Source organism: Plectropomus leopardus, chromosome 4 (assembly GCF_008729295.1).
Source record: "Plectropomus leopardus isolate mb chromosome 4, YSFRI_Pleo_2.0, whole genome shotgun sequence".
Lineage (NCBI taxonomy): Eukaryota > Metazoa > Chordata > Actinopteri > Perciformes > Serranidae > Plectropomus > Plectropomus leopardus.
In genome coordinates this window covers 3,398,421-3,414,738 of record NC_056466.1, presented here as the reverse complement: position 1 = coordinate 3,414,738, position 16,318 = coordinate 3,398,421, and the positions used below count along the sequence as shown (strand labels likewise).

Here is a 16,318-nt window from a genome sequence, read left to right as displayed (position 1 = left end):
TCTTCAAACTTGTAAATCCAAGCCAAAATAAAAAGTGAAAAACAATGCTGTGTTATAAATCTTTTTTTTTCTATAAGTCTTCTTTGTATCAACAGTTTAATTTGTTGTAATCTTTTGTCAGTCACAAGACAACAAAACTCAAGTTCTGTCCATGTTTTAAAAGTCTAAATCCCAAAAATAATTTCTAAAAGGACCATCCAACCCTCGTCAATTGCTTTCTTCATCGACAAATCCATTCAGTAAGGGCTTTATTTTGAAGGAGCTTTTACTTATTCTTTTCTGTCTGACATTGTGATGTATAGGGAAGAGGAGGGGTTAAAAAATAACACCTACTTCATTCAAGTGTCACTGCTCTGTGTGCTGTGGTAGTCTGTCTATCTTGATATCTCGACCTGACTGCATGTACCTGTTCTGACATTGCCAATTTTTGCTTTTGTCTTGGATATAAATGACTGATTGCCAAATGGGTAAGACCTCTTGCTCTCATTCTCTCTTTCTATTGTCGGTTCTCATATGTGATATTTGTATTTTACATATCATAGACACTTTAAAAGAATTCCAGCATTTTATTGTCAAATGTGTGGTCTAAGAAAAGTATTATTTAGTTTTTCAAGCTGAGGCATGGGTCAAACATTATCAACCATATTTTGCTTTTTAGATAAGCTGTCATTCAATTATCTCCTGCCTATGACGAGGTATTTAACTATGCTGTCGTGTCAATGTACTTGGTATTTGTACTAATACTAAAGCTGCATTTGTCAACACACTGACATTGATGACACAAATAGACAAGACAACTAAATGTCCATCTTAAAAAATAACTCAGCTGTTTGGTAAGAATTTATCATCACACATTTCTATTTTCAAACAGCTGTGATATACAAATACATTGAAATGAATTTCATTCTTTCTGGTGCGATTTATCATAAAGAGCTGGCTTTTTTTTAATATTTAGGTTTTTGGTACAAGGTTGTTGGTATACCACTTATCGCAACCGGCTCTCTGAGTTAAAGGATGCACAGAGCGAATAGTGTTGGTCTCAGCTGAAATGGGGAAGAGGCTGTCACACTCTGAACGCACAGGACGGCACACTGCTGATAATAATATAAAAAACAGAAGTTGCTATCTTTAGTTTGACACCCAAACAATGTATATCTAAAGCTCTAGTGTCAAGATACACTCTTATTTCTCAGTATAAACCCTAAATACTAAATAATGTCAATGGATATAGATGGTTTATGCTTGTCAGTGTTGTTGCACAAGGTGTGTAAAGGAAGGGTGGGGATGTGGAAGTCCTGCGGTCAGATCATTAGCACCAAACAGCTCACAGGAAGTGTTGTTAGCTGTCTTTTTGTTAACTTTATATTGTGCAAGGGTTCTTTTCTTTCTCTCTCTCTACATCTTAAGTCTCTAACCATGTGAAACAAATGCTACTCTCTATTTAGGAAGGCACCACAGAGCTCTCAGGTGTAGTTTCACTGGTAGCCTATTAGATACACTCTGCCGTGTTTAGCGGTAAATCTTCTATGCTGATGAGAGAGACATTAATGTTACTTCTGTTTTTGTCTCATGGGAGTCGCTCTCTGCATGCTGACATTCAAATCAGCCTTCTAAATTTATCTATAGCTCTATTCCTACACGCAACAGCTTCAGCTAAATGTGCTTGCAAGAAATTAGCAAGAAAAATGTTGTAAGAATAATTGAGTCATTTGCTCAATGTTGTGCGCATTCAAGAGCTAGCCCAAAGATTAGCTAGCTCACAGATTAGGATGAACTAGTATATATTCACAGTTCACAGTTTGAGTTTTGAACTAAGGTCACAATTTCCCAAAACATTAACTAGTTTACATACATGCATTTTTTTAAATGAAATAAAATCTTGTGATCATCATTCACTTGTAGATATTTCCCAAGACTAAGTCGATGCTTCTATGCATTGTGTCATTTCAAGTTGGTTGCCACTGTGGCTGACATTTGGATTTTGGAATTGTTCATAAATGTCCTTTGGTGTTGTCTTTTGTGTTGTGTTGGCATGCTGGGTACAGTAAATACTTGGATGCCATACAAGTTAGTGTGATTCCCTGCTGCAAGATTTAAGACACTTAAATTTGGGTTCATAAATTGCAAACTTGTGCGTTGAGTTTGCAGCTCACCAAAAATATGAGCATGTTAAACAGGCGCACTGTTTTAGCGAAACTTGGTTTTGCCACTTGCCAAAAAAGAAACAAAAACAACCAAATAAACAAATCATAAGGTTATGATATTCGCATGAACAGTAGATTTAAGGTATATCAAGGGAGACTCACTTGGACTAATGTGAATAAAATGTTAAAGGTTTTTTAGCCTGTGTATTTCAAGGCACAATATTTGTATAGAAACACAAACAAGCTTTGCAGATGCCAAATTTCCAGAGAAGAATATCTAGAACTGACAAGTTATTCTGGCAACACATTTTTTTATGGCAAATGCATCAATGATATTTTATAGCGTCCTAAAAATAGAGAAAAAGGTGTGGTATTGATTCCAATATTCTGAGGGGAAAGTTGGAATTTTGTGATAAATATATGAGCTCGTAGGGGGGAAATTTTATGCAGTTTTATGCAAAAGAAGATTATCCCACTGGTGCCCAGTGGCTAAATCTCAGCAATATTTGTAATCCATATACTTTTCCTCCTGCCCCACCAGAAGGTCAAATTTTTCACTTATTTGATATATCTTGACATCTATGTGACTAATAGGCACAGAAGTTGATGCTGATACAGATGGTAACTTGACAATGAATCGACTCACCTGACTTTTAGTGAAGACACCTGCAAAACTAATCGCATTCCCTTCAGCCTTAGTCGTACTTTGTGCTTATTGCTAATTAGCTAATGTTGGCATGCTAAAATACTAAGATGGCAAACGTGGAAAAAGGTTATACCTGCTTCAAATCAGTATATTGTTGTAATCATGAGAATGTTACCATGATGACATTACCATTTAGCTCAAAGCAGTGTGTCTATGTCCGGCCTCACAGAGCCGCTGGTGTGTCTGTAGACTCTCACTCTTACTTCCCGCATTTCATATGTTAGTCATAGGTAACCTTGATAATTGTAACTAGCAATTTATAAAGCATTGAGTTAAAGGGACAAAAACTACTACAATCAAATGTGATTGATGATATAAACTTGAAAGTGTAATTGGTAACCCAAGATTGGGGACATATGGCTGTTAATGTTACCCAGCAACATTTAAGTATAGTTTCTTAACTAATCACAATGCCTAGATTAAAACTTTAGTGTAAGTACGACTGTGTTAGGTTTTAATGATTCATACCACATCACTTCTGTATGACATTGTGCAACTCATATGTAAGCTGGGATGGTTGTCAAAGAGGAAATAGTGTTTATCCACAGAGCCTGTTAGCTGTGTTTGAATATCTATCCATGTATTTGCATGCTCATGCCTTGTGTTTTTCTAGAAATGTATTCAAGGTTATATTTAGGAGTGACTGATATATTTTATGAGAAAACCACACCACCTGTCACACGTTCTGTATCTTCTAGAGAAACCGCTCTTCCCCATGCTGTGGCTTTCTTTAAATATACAAATACAACCATACTGTTTGTAGATTTACTCAAATCAAACAAAACAGGGTGAATGTTATTCATTCAAGCTAAAGAAAGTTTTTTCTCTATTTTCTCTATCCAAATGACAGAGCATGTGAGTGTTTCTGGAAATCTTCTGATATCTCAAATAAAGCCAAATATGTCCGAACTAAATGCCTTGATGTGATGATGAAAGTTGTGTGGGTTGATGAAATATGAGGAACATAATTAGAATTACTTAGAATCTGTATGACGGTTTTGTTCCTATTTTGTACAGTTTCCTCAGATTTCACAGCAGATGAGAAGATGGAGATTGAAAGCATTAAGTCGTATAAGGAGGACCTTTTAGAGGATATCCAGGTACAGACACACACATATTTGGTAGCCAAAAATGCAGTCTTAATTCAAAAATCTCTGGTGAAAGTGATTATCCTGTTTTAATACTGAGGAAACATATATTAAAGACTTTTCTTTCATACAGAAATTGAAGATGCAGATAGATAATGTCATGGCGGATATCCTCAGCTTTGAATCTGCGGAGGAAAAGTGAGTTTTGCTCTGGGAAAACCCCCCACACCTACCTTACCAACTTTTTTTTTTTACGACTCCCACTTAATGCTCCCACTTAGTTTTTCAGTGTCACGCATGTTTCAGTTTTACAGTTGCTTTAAACTTTAACCCACGTCTAGGTTATCTACCTTTCCTCAGAATGTTAGTTCTCAATGTATTCTTTAATCAACTTCCTCAAGAACTTCTTCAAGAAAAAAAATCTCTTAAAAATTCAACCAATAAAGTAAATTTGTCAACAACTAACTGCCTTTCCTAATGGTCCTACATTTAAGATGAATGCCTCACATCAACATCCTGTTGACTGGAAATGAAGTCCCACACAAAACCCTCTTACACTTTCTGACTGGATTAAACAGAAAAATTTATATCCCTTTAATTCCTGCATACTATACCTAGATTTTGTTACTTTTGTACAAAGCCAGGTTGGCTGTTTTCACCTGTATGTGAAGCTAAGTGAAAAAGCTGTTAGCTATGGCTTCATATTTTGTGGTCAGATAAATGAGTGGTAATAATATCGTCATCTAACCCTTCCGCAAAAAGTGCATCAGCATATTTCTCCAAATGCAGAAGTATTCATTTAAGCCAAATGTGTAGCTGCGACTGCACTGAATAATTACATTTGAGCAACTGTTTTTTGTTTGTTTTTTTTTGTTGGGGGGGGGGGGGGGGGGGGGGGGGGGGGGGGGGGGGTTCAATCAAAACCTTGTGGGAGGCTAAGTTTTTGCACACTAATAGTTTTTTGTTTTATTAAGTCTGCATTAAAAAAGTCTTGTGTTACTTGAGCACAGTATATAAAAGACTAGACTACTTAGAATATGGATAGAAAATCTGAGTATCGTGATGCAGCTTTTCATAAAAACATAAATTAGAGATAAAGGAAACCCTCAATAGGAAATTGCATTGTTTGGCTAAGGCAAGTCGTACAGTTTTAAAGATTATTAACTAGAATGGCTACTAATGATGATACAATGTGCACAATATAATTGATGTTAACTGTAATTCCCTAAAAAATGTGTTGGTTCGTTTAAGTTTAATTTAACTTTTAGGGTAGCATAATTACATGTCATTTTTCTTTTTTTTAATCAATGTTGCTTTTCTTTCAGCAAAACTTTAGAGAAAAGCAAACAGTTCTCAAATGGGAAGAAGAAATTCAACATGGACCCGAAAAAGGTGAGCACCAGAGTTATATATATCTGTCGATACTCTCATAAAGTGAACGTATTTTAGCTTAAATATCTTGATTAGCATAATGCTTACTGAGAAATGTCTCCTTGGTATTCTTGCATGGTTGAAAAAATAAAAACCTTGTTCATGTCACCATGCGATCTTTAACATCTTTAAGTGGCAGCTCTTGCTCGTCGCTGTGTGGACTTCCTCTAACTTAACCACACTGGAGCTGCTGTGAGTCTGTGAACTGACACTGATGCAGGTCCACAGCACAGTTTCTGTGGTTTCAGTGGCACATCATGCTTGTTAGTGTTGTGAACACAACAACAAATACAAAGTAAAAGCATGACCTTTTTGCTTACTGGAACTGATCAACATTAAACTGTACTTAGTATATGAGTTTAGCTGAACTATAGACAGACTTTAGAGGTTAACTTTAGGCCCTTTTTCTGTTTAGTATGGGTTTTTTTGTAGTATGTTTTTTTATTTTCTGTTTTTTATGGATAAGATAAAAATATTTTTCTAGAGTTTTTTTTTTGAGCATATTACTTACTTTCAACATACAGCAATTTCAGTATTTAGAAAAAGGAGTGTCTTTTTTGCCCATGTTGACATATGCAAAAAATGCTGCGTTAGAGGTTTCTACTTTTAAATATGGTTTGTGTTTGTCTTATTTCCATTGCAAATATATTTTTAAGCATCCTTTTCCTCTCTGAACCCTGTGATGGAGGAGAAAGAGGAAGAGAAATTCATTTTAAGGAATCAGGATTAGAGAAACCGCGAGTTTGCTCGGTTTTACCAGCCAGCGATGAGATAATTGTGAAACTAAACACATGTAACCACCAGCATTGTGGGCAGTGGTGTATGTGTGTGTTTGGTGCACGTTTTAGAGCACTATGTCATAAACCAATAGTACTACTTACCAGTGCAAATTAAGCTGTCCGTGTGCAATTAAACGTATAATGTATAAGTCAAGTAAACAACCTACTTTGTGTTGTGCAGGGTATCAATTACCTGGTGGAGAATAAACTGCTGAATGGAAGTGCTCAATCCATTGCAGAGTTCCTATACAAGGAAGAGGGACTCAACAAGACAGCCATTGGAGAGTTTCTTGGAGAGAGGTGAGGAAGAGGAGAAGAAGCGACAATGAGAAAAACAGAATGAGAATGGAGGACAAGGGTGTGGAGAGGTACAGAGAAGTAAAAAGGGAAAAAAGGGAAAAGGAATGGGCAAGGGACTGTGGATTCGAAACAAAGAAGGTACAAGGAAGATAGACAATAAACAGGTAGATAAAAGAGAGACAGGAAGATATTTATGATGGGACTATAAGTAAAGGTAAAATTCATGAGACAGACACAAAGAAAGAAAAGCAGAGAAAGAAAATGTATCCATTAGAGGGGGAGGATGTCAAAAAAGGGGAATCTACGAAGGACAAATGAAGGACAGAAGAGATTTTGAGGGCAGGTTCCAACAGAGAAAGTTAATACTTTCTTCTGGTTTCATGCGTCTCCCTCCTTGTTTCCCACAGGGAGGAGCTTCACCTTCACACCCTGAAGGCGTTCGTGGAGCTGCACGAGTTCTCCGACCTCAACCTGGTCCAGGCCCTCAGGTCAGCTCCCGTCATCTTCACTCCTGTTTCATCCACACTGATGTGACTCATAACCACACTAGCTCCACATCATGGCTCTCATTAAGATGCATTTACAAAAGGAGCATCAGAAAAAGATCTGACAACAGTGGAGAAAACAAGACTGCTAAGATAACAAAGACCAAAGAGCAACTGATAACAGCTTTTAAAATAAGATAGAAATATGCATCTACTGTACTTGCAGACACCTAAATCAGTAATCCTTTGATACATTTTGGACTGGAACTGTTTATGAATACATTTAGAATTGCATCAATTACAAATTTTACAATTCTTATAAAATTCTGCTAGTATTGTTTTTATGCCTCCATGCTGGCAATAGCAGTGGCCCGAGGCATTTTGTTTGCAGGTTGTCCATGCATGTACGTATGTCCAAGTCATTGTAGTGAATACGATATCTCAAGAGCGCCTTGAGGAGATTTCTTCAAATTTGGCACAAACGTTAACTTGGACGTGAGGATAACCTGATAATAAGTTTGTGGTCAAACGTCAGAGTCACTGTGACTCCTTGTCTGGCTCATTCTCATATGTTTTATCTCAAGAAGGCCTTGAGGGACTTTCCTTAAATGTGGCACAAACATCCACGTGGACTCACAAATGAACTAATCAGAATTATGTTGTCAAAAGTCAAGGTCAGGGCCATAACTCATAAATTCAAACAATAATCATAACACAAGTCACAAAAATTTCCACACAGACAGAACGATGAAGTGATAAAATTTTAAAAAGAGAACTTAAGTATTTTCAGAAAAGATTTGTCATTTCAGTAGCTGATGATATGATTTGCAGAGTAAATATTAACTATAGCTGCCTTAATCAACGCAGTGGAATGAAAAGTCATGTTAAGTTTTTTTATGAAGTGAAGTAGAAGGAGTTCGAAGTAAATAAATGTTCAAGTTAAGTACATATACATTAATATTTTGAGATGTTATTATTTCCAGTTGTGTGTGACTGTATATTTGTGAGTAAATGTTAGTTATCAAAGTCACATGGTGACTAACAGTCTGTGTCTTGCCCGTCACTTTGGAAAATGTGCATTAACACACTCTCGTTATCCAGATGGTGCATCTGCAGTTGACATACTGGTCACAAACTTATGTATAAACTTATGTATATGTTACGTGCAGACATTCATGTTCTTGTGGTCTTGATGTGACAGACAGTTCTTGTGGAGTTTCCGTCTGCCTGGCGAAGCCCAGAAGATCGACCGCATGATGGAAGCCTTCGCCACACGCTACTGTGACTGCAACACTCATGTCTTCCAGTCGACCGGTGAGCTTCACTAAATACATCCCTCCACTTCCTGTCTGGACTGTGTGAATGTGTGTGCACGTGTGGGGATGTTTTTAAATGACCACAACACTTCTCTCTGTTCGCTTCTCTGACTTTCATTTCTTTTTTCCTCCCAGATCTCTCTTCTTTACTGACTCTGTTCTCGTGATGAACATTTTGTTGCTGTCTCTTATTCTTTGCGTGTGTGGTTTTTTTTTATCCTCTGCAACACCAGACACGTGCTACATCCTGTCATTCGCCATCATCATGCTCAACACCAGCCTCCACAACCCCAATGTGAAGGACAAGACCACTCTGGAGCGTTTCATCTCCATGAACAGAGGCATCAACAATGGGGAGGATCTACCTAATGACCTGCTCTCGGTGAGAACAACTTGCCAATCACAGACCTAAACACCAGGAAGTAATAACCCAAATACAAATACAGCTGAAATGGCAAATTCTACAAGAAAATGGGCCACCTCTGTTTCTCGTATTACAGCCCATGGCTCAGTACAATACAGTCCCCCCCAGGATGTTGCAACCACAACTCTTGACACATAAATTCAGCCAGTCCCAGTGACGTCTGCACAACTTTGCAATTTTTTTGTCCAATCACCGCAAATTAACCACAAATTTCACAATTTAAAAAGGTTATAATCTAATGTCATTGCAGAGCTTTGGTCAGCCTCGTCTTCTCCGCTTTCTCTCTCTTTCTGTTTATCGGTAGACTACTTTTGCAGGAGTGTGAGCTCAGAGTTACACACACAATAACAGGGCTAACTGTAAGCATCGCACAGCTGATGTTACTCAGTGTTTAATGAGAGAGTCAGGCAGTTTCTGTGTTGGCGTGAGATTCTTGGGACCATTAAACCACTCTGTGTTTTAATTTAGCTGCTGCTACTTTGTTAGCTTGAGCTAAATGAACAGAGAGCAGGAGGACAGCGGGTCAGGAGCGGGTCAGGAGCAGACCATCAGCGAGCAGATTAGATTACATCAGATAGACTTTATTGTCCCAGTGGAAAATTTGCCTTGGACTTCAGTGTCTTCAGTACAAAAAACAATAAAAACAAGAATACATACATAATAAAAATACAACAATTAAAAAAACAAAAAATACATTCATTCATCAATTGCACAGACCCACCAAGAAATAATGCACACATGTTGCACAATACAGCTGTGACCACATGTCTCCTATTCTTTTGACCTTTTGGATAAAAAATGTCATTAGTGTATCATTTTATTATATTAAATATTTGGATGTTTGTGCTAAAGCTGAATAATACCCTAAATGTGTTCATGAGACATCGCGTTTACAGTAATAATACAGACAAGGTCATAGTGACCTTGACCTTTCACCCATGACCACCAAAATCAAAATTCATTGCTGAGTCCAAGTGTTCATTTATACCAAATTTAGGGAAATTCCCTTAAGATGTTCCTAAGATACTGCAGTCACAATATTGGGACAGACGCTTGAACATACAACCCAAACACATAATGCCTCTGGCCACAGCTATCACTGACACGGTGAACACCAAAACGCCTCAAAACATAGCAACATGCGTCACAATTTTTTAAGAAAAGCTGCTGTGAAACATGGCATGTTAGGCCACAACAATCCTCAAAACAGCCCAAGTTACTGATAATACATTATATGAGGTGAACTGTATTTTAAAGGAATATGTTTACAAGTGTGCAAGTGTTTACAAGTATGTTTACAATATGTTTTTCAAGTCCAATTAAAGCTAAAGTCCAGCGCCCATATGTACATTGAATCAGGTTCTGCTTGCTGGAATCATTCCTAATCTTCAAACTAGTCATCAAAGTATCTCTTCCTACAGTAGAATACAGCAGAGACGTAGACGTGACCACAAAAAGAGATGTATGACACATATATTACTCTTTGTGGAATGTTAGAGGCTGACATGAAAATGAAAATGCAGTAAAAAAAAGTAATACCGATCCTTTGAAAAAAAATGTTGGAACACTTTTTTAAAGCCATGCGGTACTTTCTCTGCTTGTAAAATCCGACCACTATCTCACAATCACCTCCCCGTGTGGAACAGAAACTCACACTTTGAGGTTGTTCTCAGGCAGCCCTGCAGGTCAGTCACAACCAACATTAGTTTGCAGGAGGTGGTGGCATTTAACATTGTCCCAGAGTGTGGGCTGGTGGTAAATTAAAGATGTGTGAACACAGCAATGGCCCATTCACCCTGAAAGCCACTGACTCAGCGTCACTCATAACTGAATCATGCACACAGACATGATTGTGCTTTGGTGCTTCAGTTTGAGGGAACAGAATTACATTTTAGTTGCCAGTTTGTGTCCATATTGTTTCAATTTTTTTCATTTCATTTTTGCATTCAATTCCTTTTATTGGTATTTGGACTTTAACAGACTTTTTATCTTCAGCAGATGGTACAATAGTTAAATGCTAGCATTTTAATTTTTTTTTATTTACCTGTTCGACTCCTCTTTTCTCAGAAACTGTATGAGAGCATTCGCAACGAGCCTTTTAAAATCCCAGAGGATGATGGGAATGATTTGACTCACACCTTCTTCAACCCTGACAGAGAAGGCTGGCTCCTCAAACTTGGTAAAAACACCTCTCCACAAAAGCTTACTGTATGATTAATGTTTGGATGATAAGCAGATTTAAGGAAAAACATTACCAACATAACCAAAAACTATTATCATAATTATTAAAACTATGTAATAAAAATTGTGTTGCACAAAAAATATTTATAAAAGTTATCATATTTTAATACTTTTTTATTTATTTTTTGTTTATTTATATCATGTGTTTTTGTTTTTTCTTACTTTTCTTTTATTTATTATTTTTCAGGTAATTTATGTTTTTTTTCCCCTAATTTTTGGGTCATTTCTTAAGTTGCCCATTGCCTTCTTTCCTGTTTTTTTGTTTTTTTGGGGTTTTTTTTTAATGAATCAGGGCAATTTTCTACAGTTTCAAAGGGTTAGGTGATCTTTGTGCCGTGCAACATTGTGTATAAGCTGCTACATAAGACTAAGAAACAGGAAAGTACAGAGGAAGCAGTCAGAAAATGACCCAATAATGGAGTATACCTTCGTGTTTCTGTGTTTGCATGCAAACCACATCACGTCAGTGTTAGATTATGCAGAAGTTTAACTTTAAATGGAAAAAAAAAATGTATATTTTGCTCAGCTGGTTGGAAAGATTAGACAACTTCTTAGTAGCATAGCATAGTAAATACATGTGTATAGAGATCTTTATCTTTTGCTTTCTTGGTATTTCAGGAGGTCGAGTTAAGACGTGGAAAAGGCGATGGTTCATCCTGACTGACAACTGCCTCTACTACTTTGAGTTCACCACTGTAAGGCGCCGACACTGCTCCTTTTAGATCCCTTTGACTCATTATATATTTGGAGGTCTATCCAGCCCTAGCTTCTGTGGTTTTGACAATCAAATTGTGTTTTTAGAGCCAATAAAAAAAAGTAAAAAGTTGTCACAGTATGGGATTCTCTATCTCTTCTGCTTTCCTTCTTTTCGTGACGCCAATGACATTTTTACCCTCAGCTCTTCCTTCTTACACTCCTGATACATCACCTGACTCACTCTGTCTCTTTTTAATCCGTCTGCAGGACAAAGAGCCCAGAGGCATCATCCCTCTGGAGAACCTTTGTGTGAGAGAAGTGCCATATTCTCGCAAACCGGTAAGATTTTTGTTCAACGCTGACATGTTTTAGGACAAATGTATTGACTAGTTTTCTGGAGGCTGGAGATGAAGTTGCTTTTCAAACGTTGCTTTTCAAAAGGAATTGTTCACATACTTGCCTATGTGGTGCTCATGTTACTGGAGGACTCCACTAGAGGGCACACCAGAGACGATACAGAGCCTCTGGATTTGTATTACGTAAACAATGTGCATGGTAACATTAGAAGAGGTTTCCAAATTGTTTATTCTGTTACAAAAATTTCAAACTGATCTGCTGTCAAAAAGTGATGAAAATGATCGGGGTAGTAGCAGTAATGAGTACTTCATAATAAAAGTCAACTCTTGTTTTGCCACTTAAATGCTTTTAATGTGAAGCTGCAGTCATAGGAAATGTTCAGTTTGCATTAGCAGTAACTACAGTATTTATTTGCATAAGTATTAAGTAGTATCCCCAAAACCCAGTTCATAAAGCATTAAATTTATATAAATAATGTAGTATGACACACTCATTTATTTATTTATTTATTTTTTGACATTTTCTGTGAGTAAGGTCAGTAGATTTTAGAATGATTGATTGCCACATGGTTCTGATGTGTTTTAGTACTGTCTGGAGCTGTACAACCCCAACAGTCGAGGACAGAAGATCAAAGCGTGTAAAACAGAGACGGACGGCAGAGTGGTGGAGGGGAAGCACCAGTCCTACACCATCTGTGCTGCCAGCGCCGAGGAGAGAGACTCCTGGATCGAGGCCATCAGGTCAGACCACACACACACATACACACACATACATATGTTGGGAGATTTTGCAAACATCTACACAAATGGCCACATGTTTATAACCACAACACATTGTGCAACAATGCAGAGATACATTCAGTGGGTTTTACAGAACGTTAAGCTGCCTGCTATGCTTGGAAATGATGATAGTGGAAAGAGTCGCCAAAACAAAAAAAATGTTGGCTCAAAATGCCAAAATAATGAGTCAAAAGATACTAAAACACTGACTTGGGATTTAATTTTTTGACAGTTTCACACTACAAGTGGCACCTTTAATAAAACAGTAATTTGACCAATTGTTAAATATTGATTGTAGCAGCTTTAAATCCAAACATTAATGTTAAATGTGTGTTATGAGGACCAGAAAAGATTCTCACCTTAAAATGTGTTTTTCTTATCCTCCTCAGAACATTTCAGGCTCGTTTATGGTCACTGTTAGATACCTATACAGACATGAATGGACCCTTCTGTCTGTACTCAGCGTTCATTTCATTTTTATTTGTTGACGTTTTGTGAAAATTGTAGGGGAAGTGTGGCGTAGTTAAAGTGAGCCTAGGACATGAAGAAGACATTTTTAAAATGACATTTTTTAAAAAGAAACAAATTGTTAATATCAAGAAAAGAGTTTGCCGTACACGTGGCATCACAGACAATCGCCATCGACAACACTGCCTCTGTTTTAAGGCACATTATTATGACCTCCACCATCGCCATATTTGTTGATGTCAAAATTCTTGACTGTGCACTGTAGTGCCATCTATTGGATGTATCTATAACAACATAAAGGACTCATGGAAGTATGTCTGGGCAATATAAAGAAATTACATTGCATCAAGATGTTATATAGTCTATATAACATCTTAGAAATGGGATATTGTTACATTGTGAAATGGAATAATGTTTTTTTTCCTGATTTAAAGTTGTGTACTTTTCTCAACTTATTAGTTTTACTTGGTTTAATACTTGTCTTTTACCCACTTAGTCATTATATCTATATTACTAATGATTATTGATCAAAAATGGATTTGTGTTGATATTTTTTCAAAGTACCAAAAGTCATTCCTTCAATATTGTCACATAAAAGGGATTTTGGTAAAATGTTTGATTTTGTCTCCTACTTCTGGCATTAATAAAGTGCTTCAAAGGAGATTTTAAAATATCAAGATGTATATTGTGTATGGAGATATAGCCTGAAAATATCGTAATATCATTTTAAGCCCATCTCGCCTAGCCATACATGGAAGTATGTAGGTGGTGACCCTTCCAATGATTGAAATGATCTTATCAATTTTTGTACGTGAAGGGAGAATAGTCTTCATAAATAATGAATTGTAATACATATCCACAAGTTTGTGTGTATTCCCTAGCCCCTCACCAAAACCTTGGCCATCACAACTCAATACTTAACTCCAACCCTTATCCGAACCTAACCCAAGACCCCTTAACACTTCCAACCAAGGCTTAACCTTTAAGAGTCCTTTGATGCATGGAGAACAAGCCAAAATGTCCTCACAATGCAGGAAGGTGCTTACTATGCTGGTTTAAAGCAGATTTTGGTCCTTCCCACAATGACACTCTTCTTTACTTTAAACAGAGCGAGTATCACCAAGGATCCGTTCTACGACTTGGTCTCAGTCCGTAAGAAGAAGGTGATAAACCAAGCTCCTCAAGACTGAATTGCCCGGCACCCCCTATGGACATTTAGAGTACTGCACCAAAATGGGATTCAGCTCCTCTTTAAGTTGTCTTAAATGCCCCGCAGAGCGACTGTGCGAGGACACTGGAGGCTAGACACTGATGGCGGTCACTTTGACTAAAAGATGGACTTCTCTTTCCACTTCTCTTTTATACAGACTGCACAAAACTGTGTCAAAGGTGAAAACAGTGACTCATTTTTGTTGTTTTCACTGTCAGCAAAACAAGCCATAAAGAATTTGTCAATATATCGTCCGCCATGAGAAGCTGATATCACGTTCGAAAAGATTTTGTTTCTAGGATCAGGGAGACAAATAAAGCATGTGATGTCACAGTAGATCTAAAGTATGCGTGATATGAAAAGGGGAGATGTTTTACAGCTATCTAACAGTTCTCATAAGGCTCAAAAATGGACATTTACAAGTAAAGTAGGAATAAACAACTTTATTTCTGTTTAGTGGATCATTATTTCTCACTTGTAAAGAGAGCTGTATATCATATGCAACTGTTCGAGTAAGGTTTTGTTTGGGGATGGTTGCATATGCTTCACTGTGCAAATACAGATTTATTTTCAAGCATTTAAGGAAATTCTTTTTTTTATGTTGTTGTAAAATTTCTAGTACTTTATAGAATGGCATAGAATTTGCCTTAAAATGCAGAACACTCGCTCTTATCAGACCAATCCTGCATTTTCTAAAATTTCACTTATGGTGCCTTTTTAGCACAGTGCAATAAGTGCAGCATGCATTCTGTCTATTTTGATTTAATTGCAATGTGTACACTGTATTATATGAAAGTAATCTTTTCTTTGTACCCGATATTGTGCATCATTGGAAGTATTGTATTTTGTTATGTTTTCATGAATTATTTAATAAAGTCTTTCATTGCATGTTAACATGCAAGATTGGATGCTGTTTTTGCTTAAAAGGAGCAAATTGAGAGACGTGTTTTCGGATGAACGCACTCTGAAACCATCAGACCACACCTCAGTTTCTCATGTTTACAGCCTCCGTGTGTGTGTGTGTGTGTGTGTGTGTGTGTGTGTGTGTGTGTGTGTGTTGATATGCTCGCTTCAAATCCTTGCATGTGCTTCCTGAAGGTTGAAGCACCTAAACCACATTTGTGGTTTAATGCAAATTAAGAAAACATCTAATTTTATCCACGTTATCACACCACCACGCTATGTGCAACTTCCTCTGGCCTTCTTAATCTGATAAATTGAACCAAATACAGTAAACATATTAAATGCCTTGCTCTTAACATTGTATTTAAAAAATGTTTAACCTAAAACTGGGCTATTTAGACATCTGATTTACAACACCAGGCTTCTAACAAACACATTGTACCACCTGAAAGTCAGTCACTGATTAAAGGCTTCCTGCGCTGTGTTTAGTATAAACTTCTTGGTTTAATTTTTATCCATCGAAAGCATTCAAGTTACCCTTAAGGTTCACAACTAGTTTTGCATATTTTTAAGAGTTTTGAATGAGTTTTGATGTTTTGCATCCAACATTGTTTATGGATTTCCTCCAAACCTTTTAAGACTTATAAAAATGTTACACACAACAAAAAAATACACTTGGAATTTTAATTGTTGTCCAACAATTTTCTACTAAAAAGTGTAACTCGCTATAGTTCTGAAAATGACCAAGTAAAATTACATGATCCATAGTGTGCCACTGAGGAGTAAATGCCACATACTGTATGTTCTTGTTTTAATCTTGTTCTAGACTTGTGAAATTTGACTTTAATTTGTTGTAACACAAATAATCTTGATATGAAATTACTTCTGGTAGACAAATTATGATTTAATTTCATTTGACAGTGTTTTTAAATAAACATTAAGATACACACAGGAAATAACATTTTTGTGCCTGCTGTGTGTCACTAAAACT

The 16,318-nt window shown here is 36.9% G+C and overlaps 1 protein-coding gene across 1 annotated transcript; it reads left to right on the top strand.

Annotated features, from left to right (window-relative positions):
• The first annotated feature begins 363 nt into the window (after positions 1–363).
• Positions 364–15,318, top strand: cyth4b (cytohesin 4b). The gene is made up of 13 exons (XM_042485204.1): positions 364–467; positions 3,868–3,950; positions 4,072–4,136; positions 5,264–5,330; positions 6,330–6,448; positions 6,856–6,936; positions 8,135–8,247; positions 8,483–8,631; positions 10,741–10,852; positions 11,533–11,609; positions 11,878–11,949; positions 12,553–12,707; positions 14,323–15,318. Exons 1-13 carry the CDS (start codon positions 449–451, stop codon positions 14,402–14,404), a joined length of 1,194 nt encoding a protein of 397 aa, XP_042341138.1. The 5' UTR covers positions 364–448; the 3' UTR covers positions 14,405–15,318.
• The last annotated feature ends 1,000 nt before the right edge of the window (positions 15,319–16,318 follow it).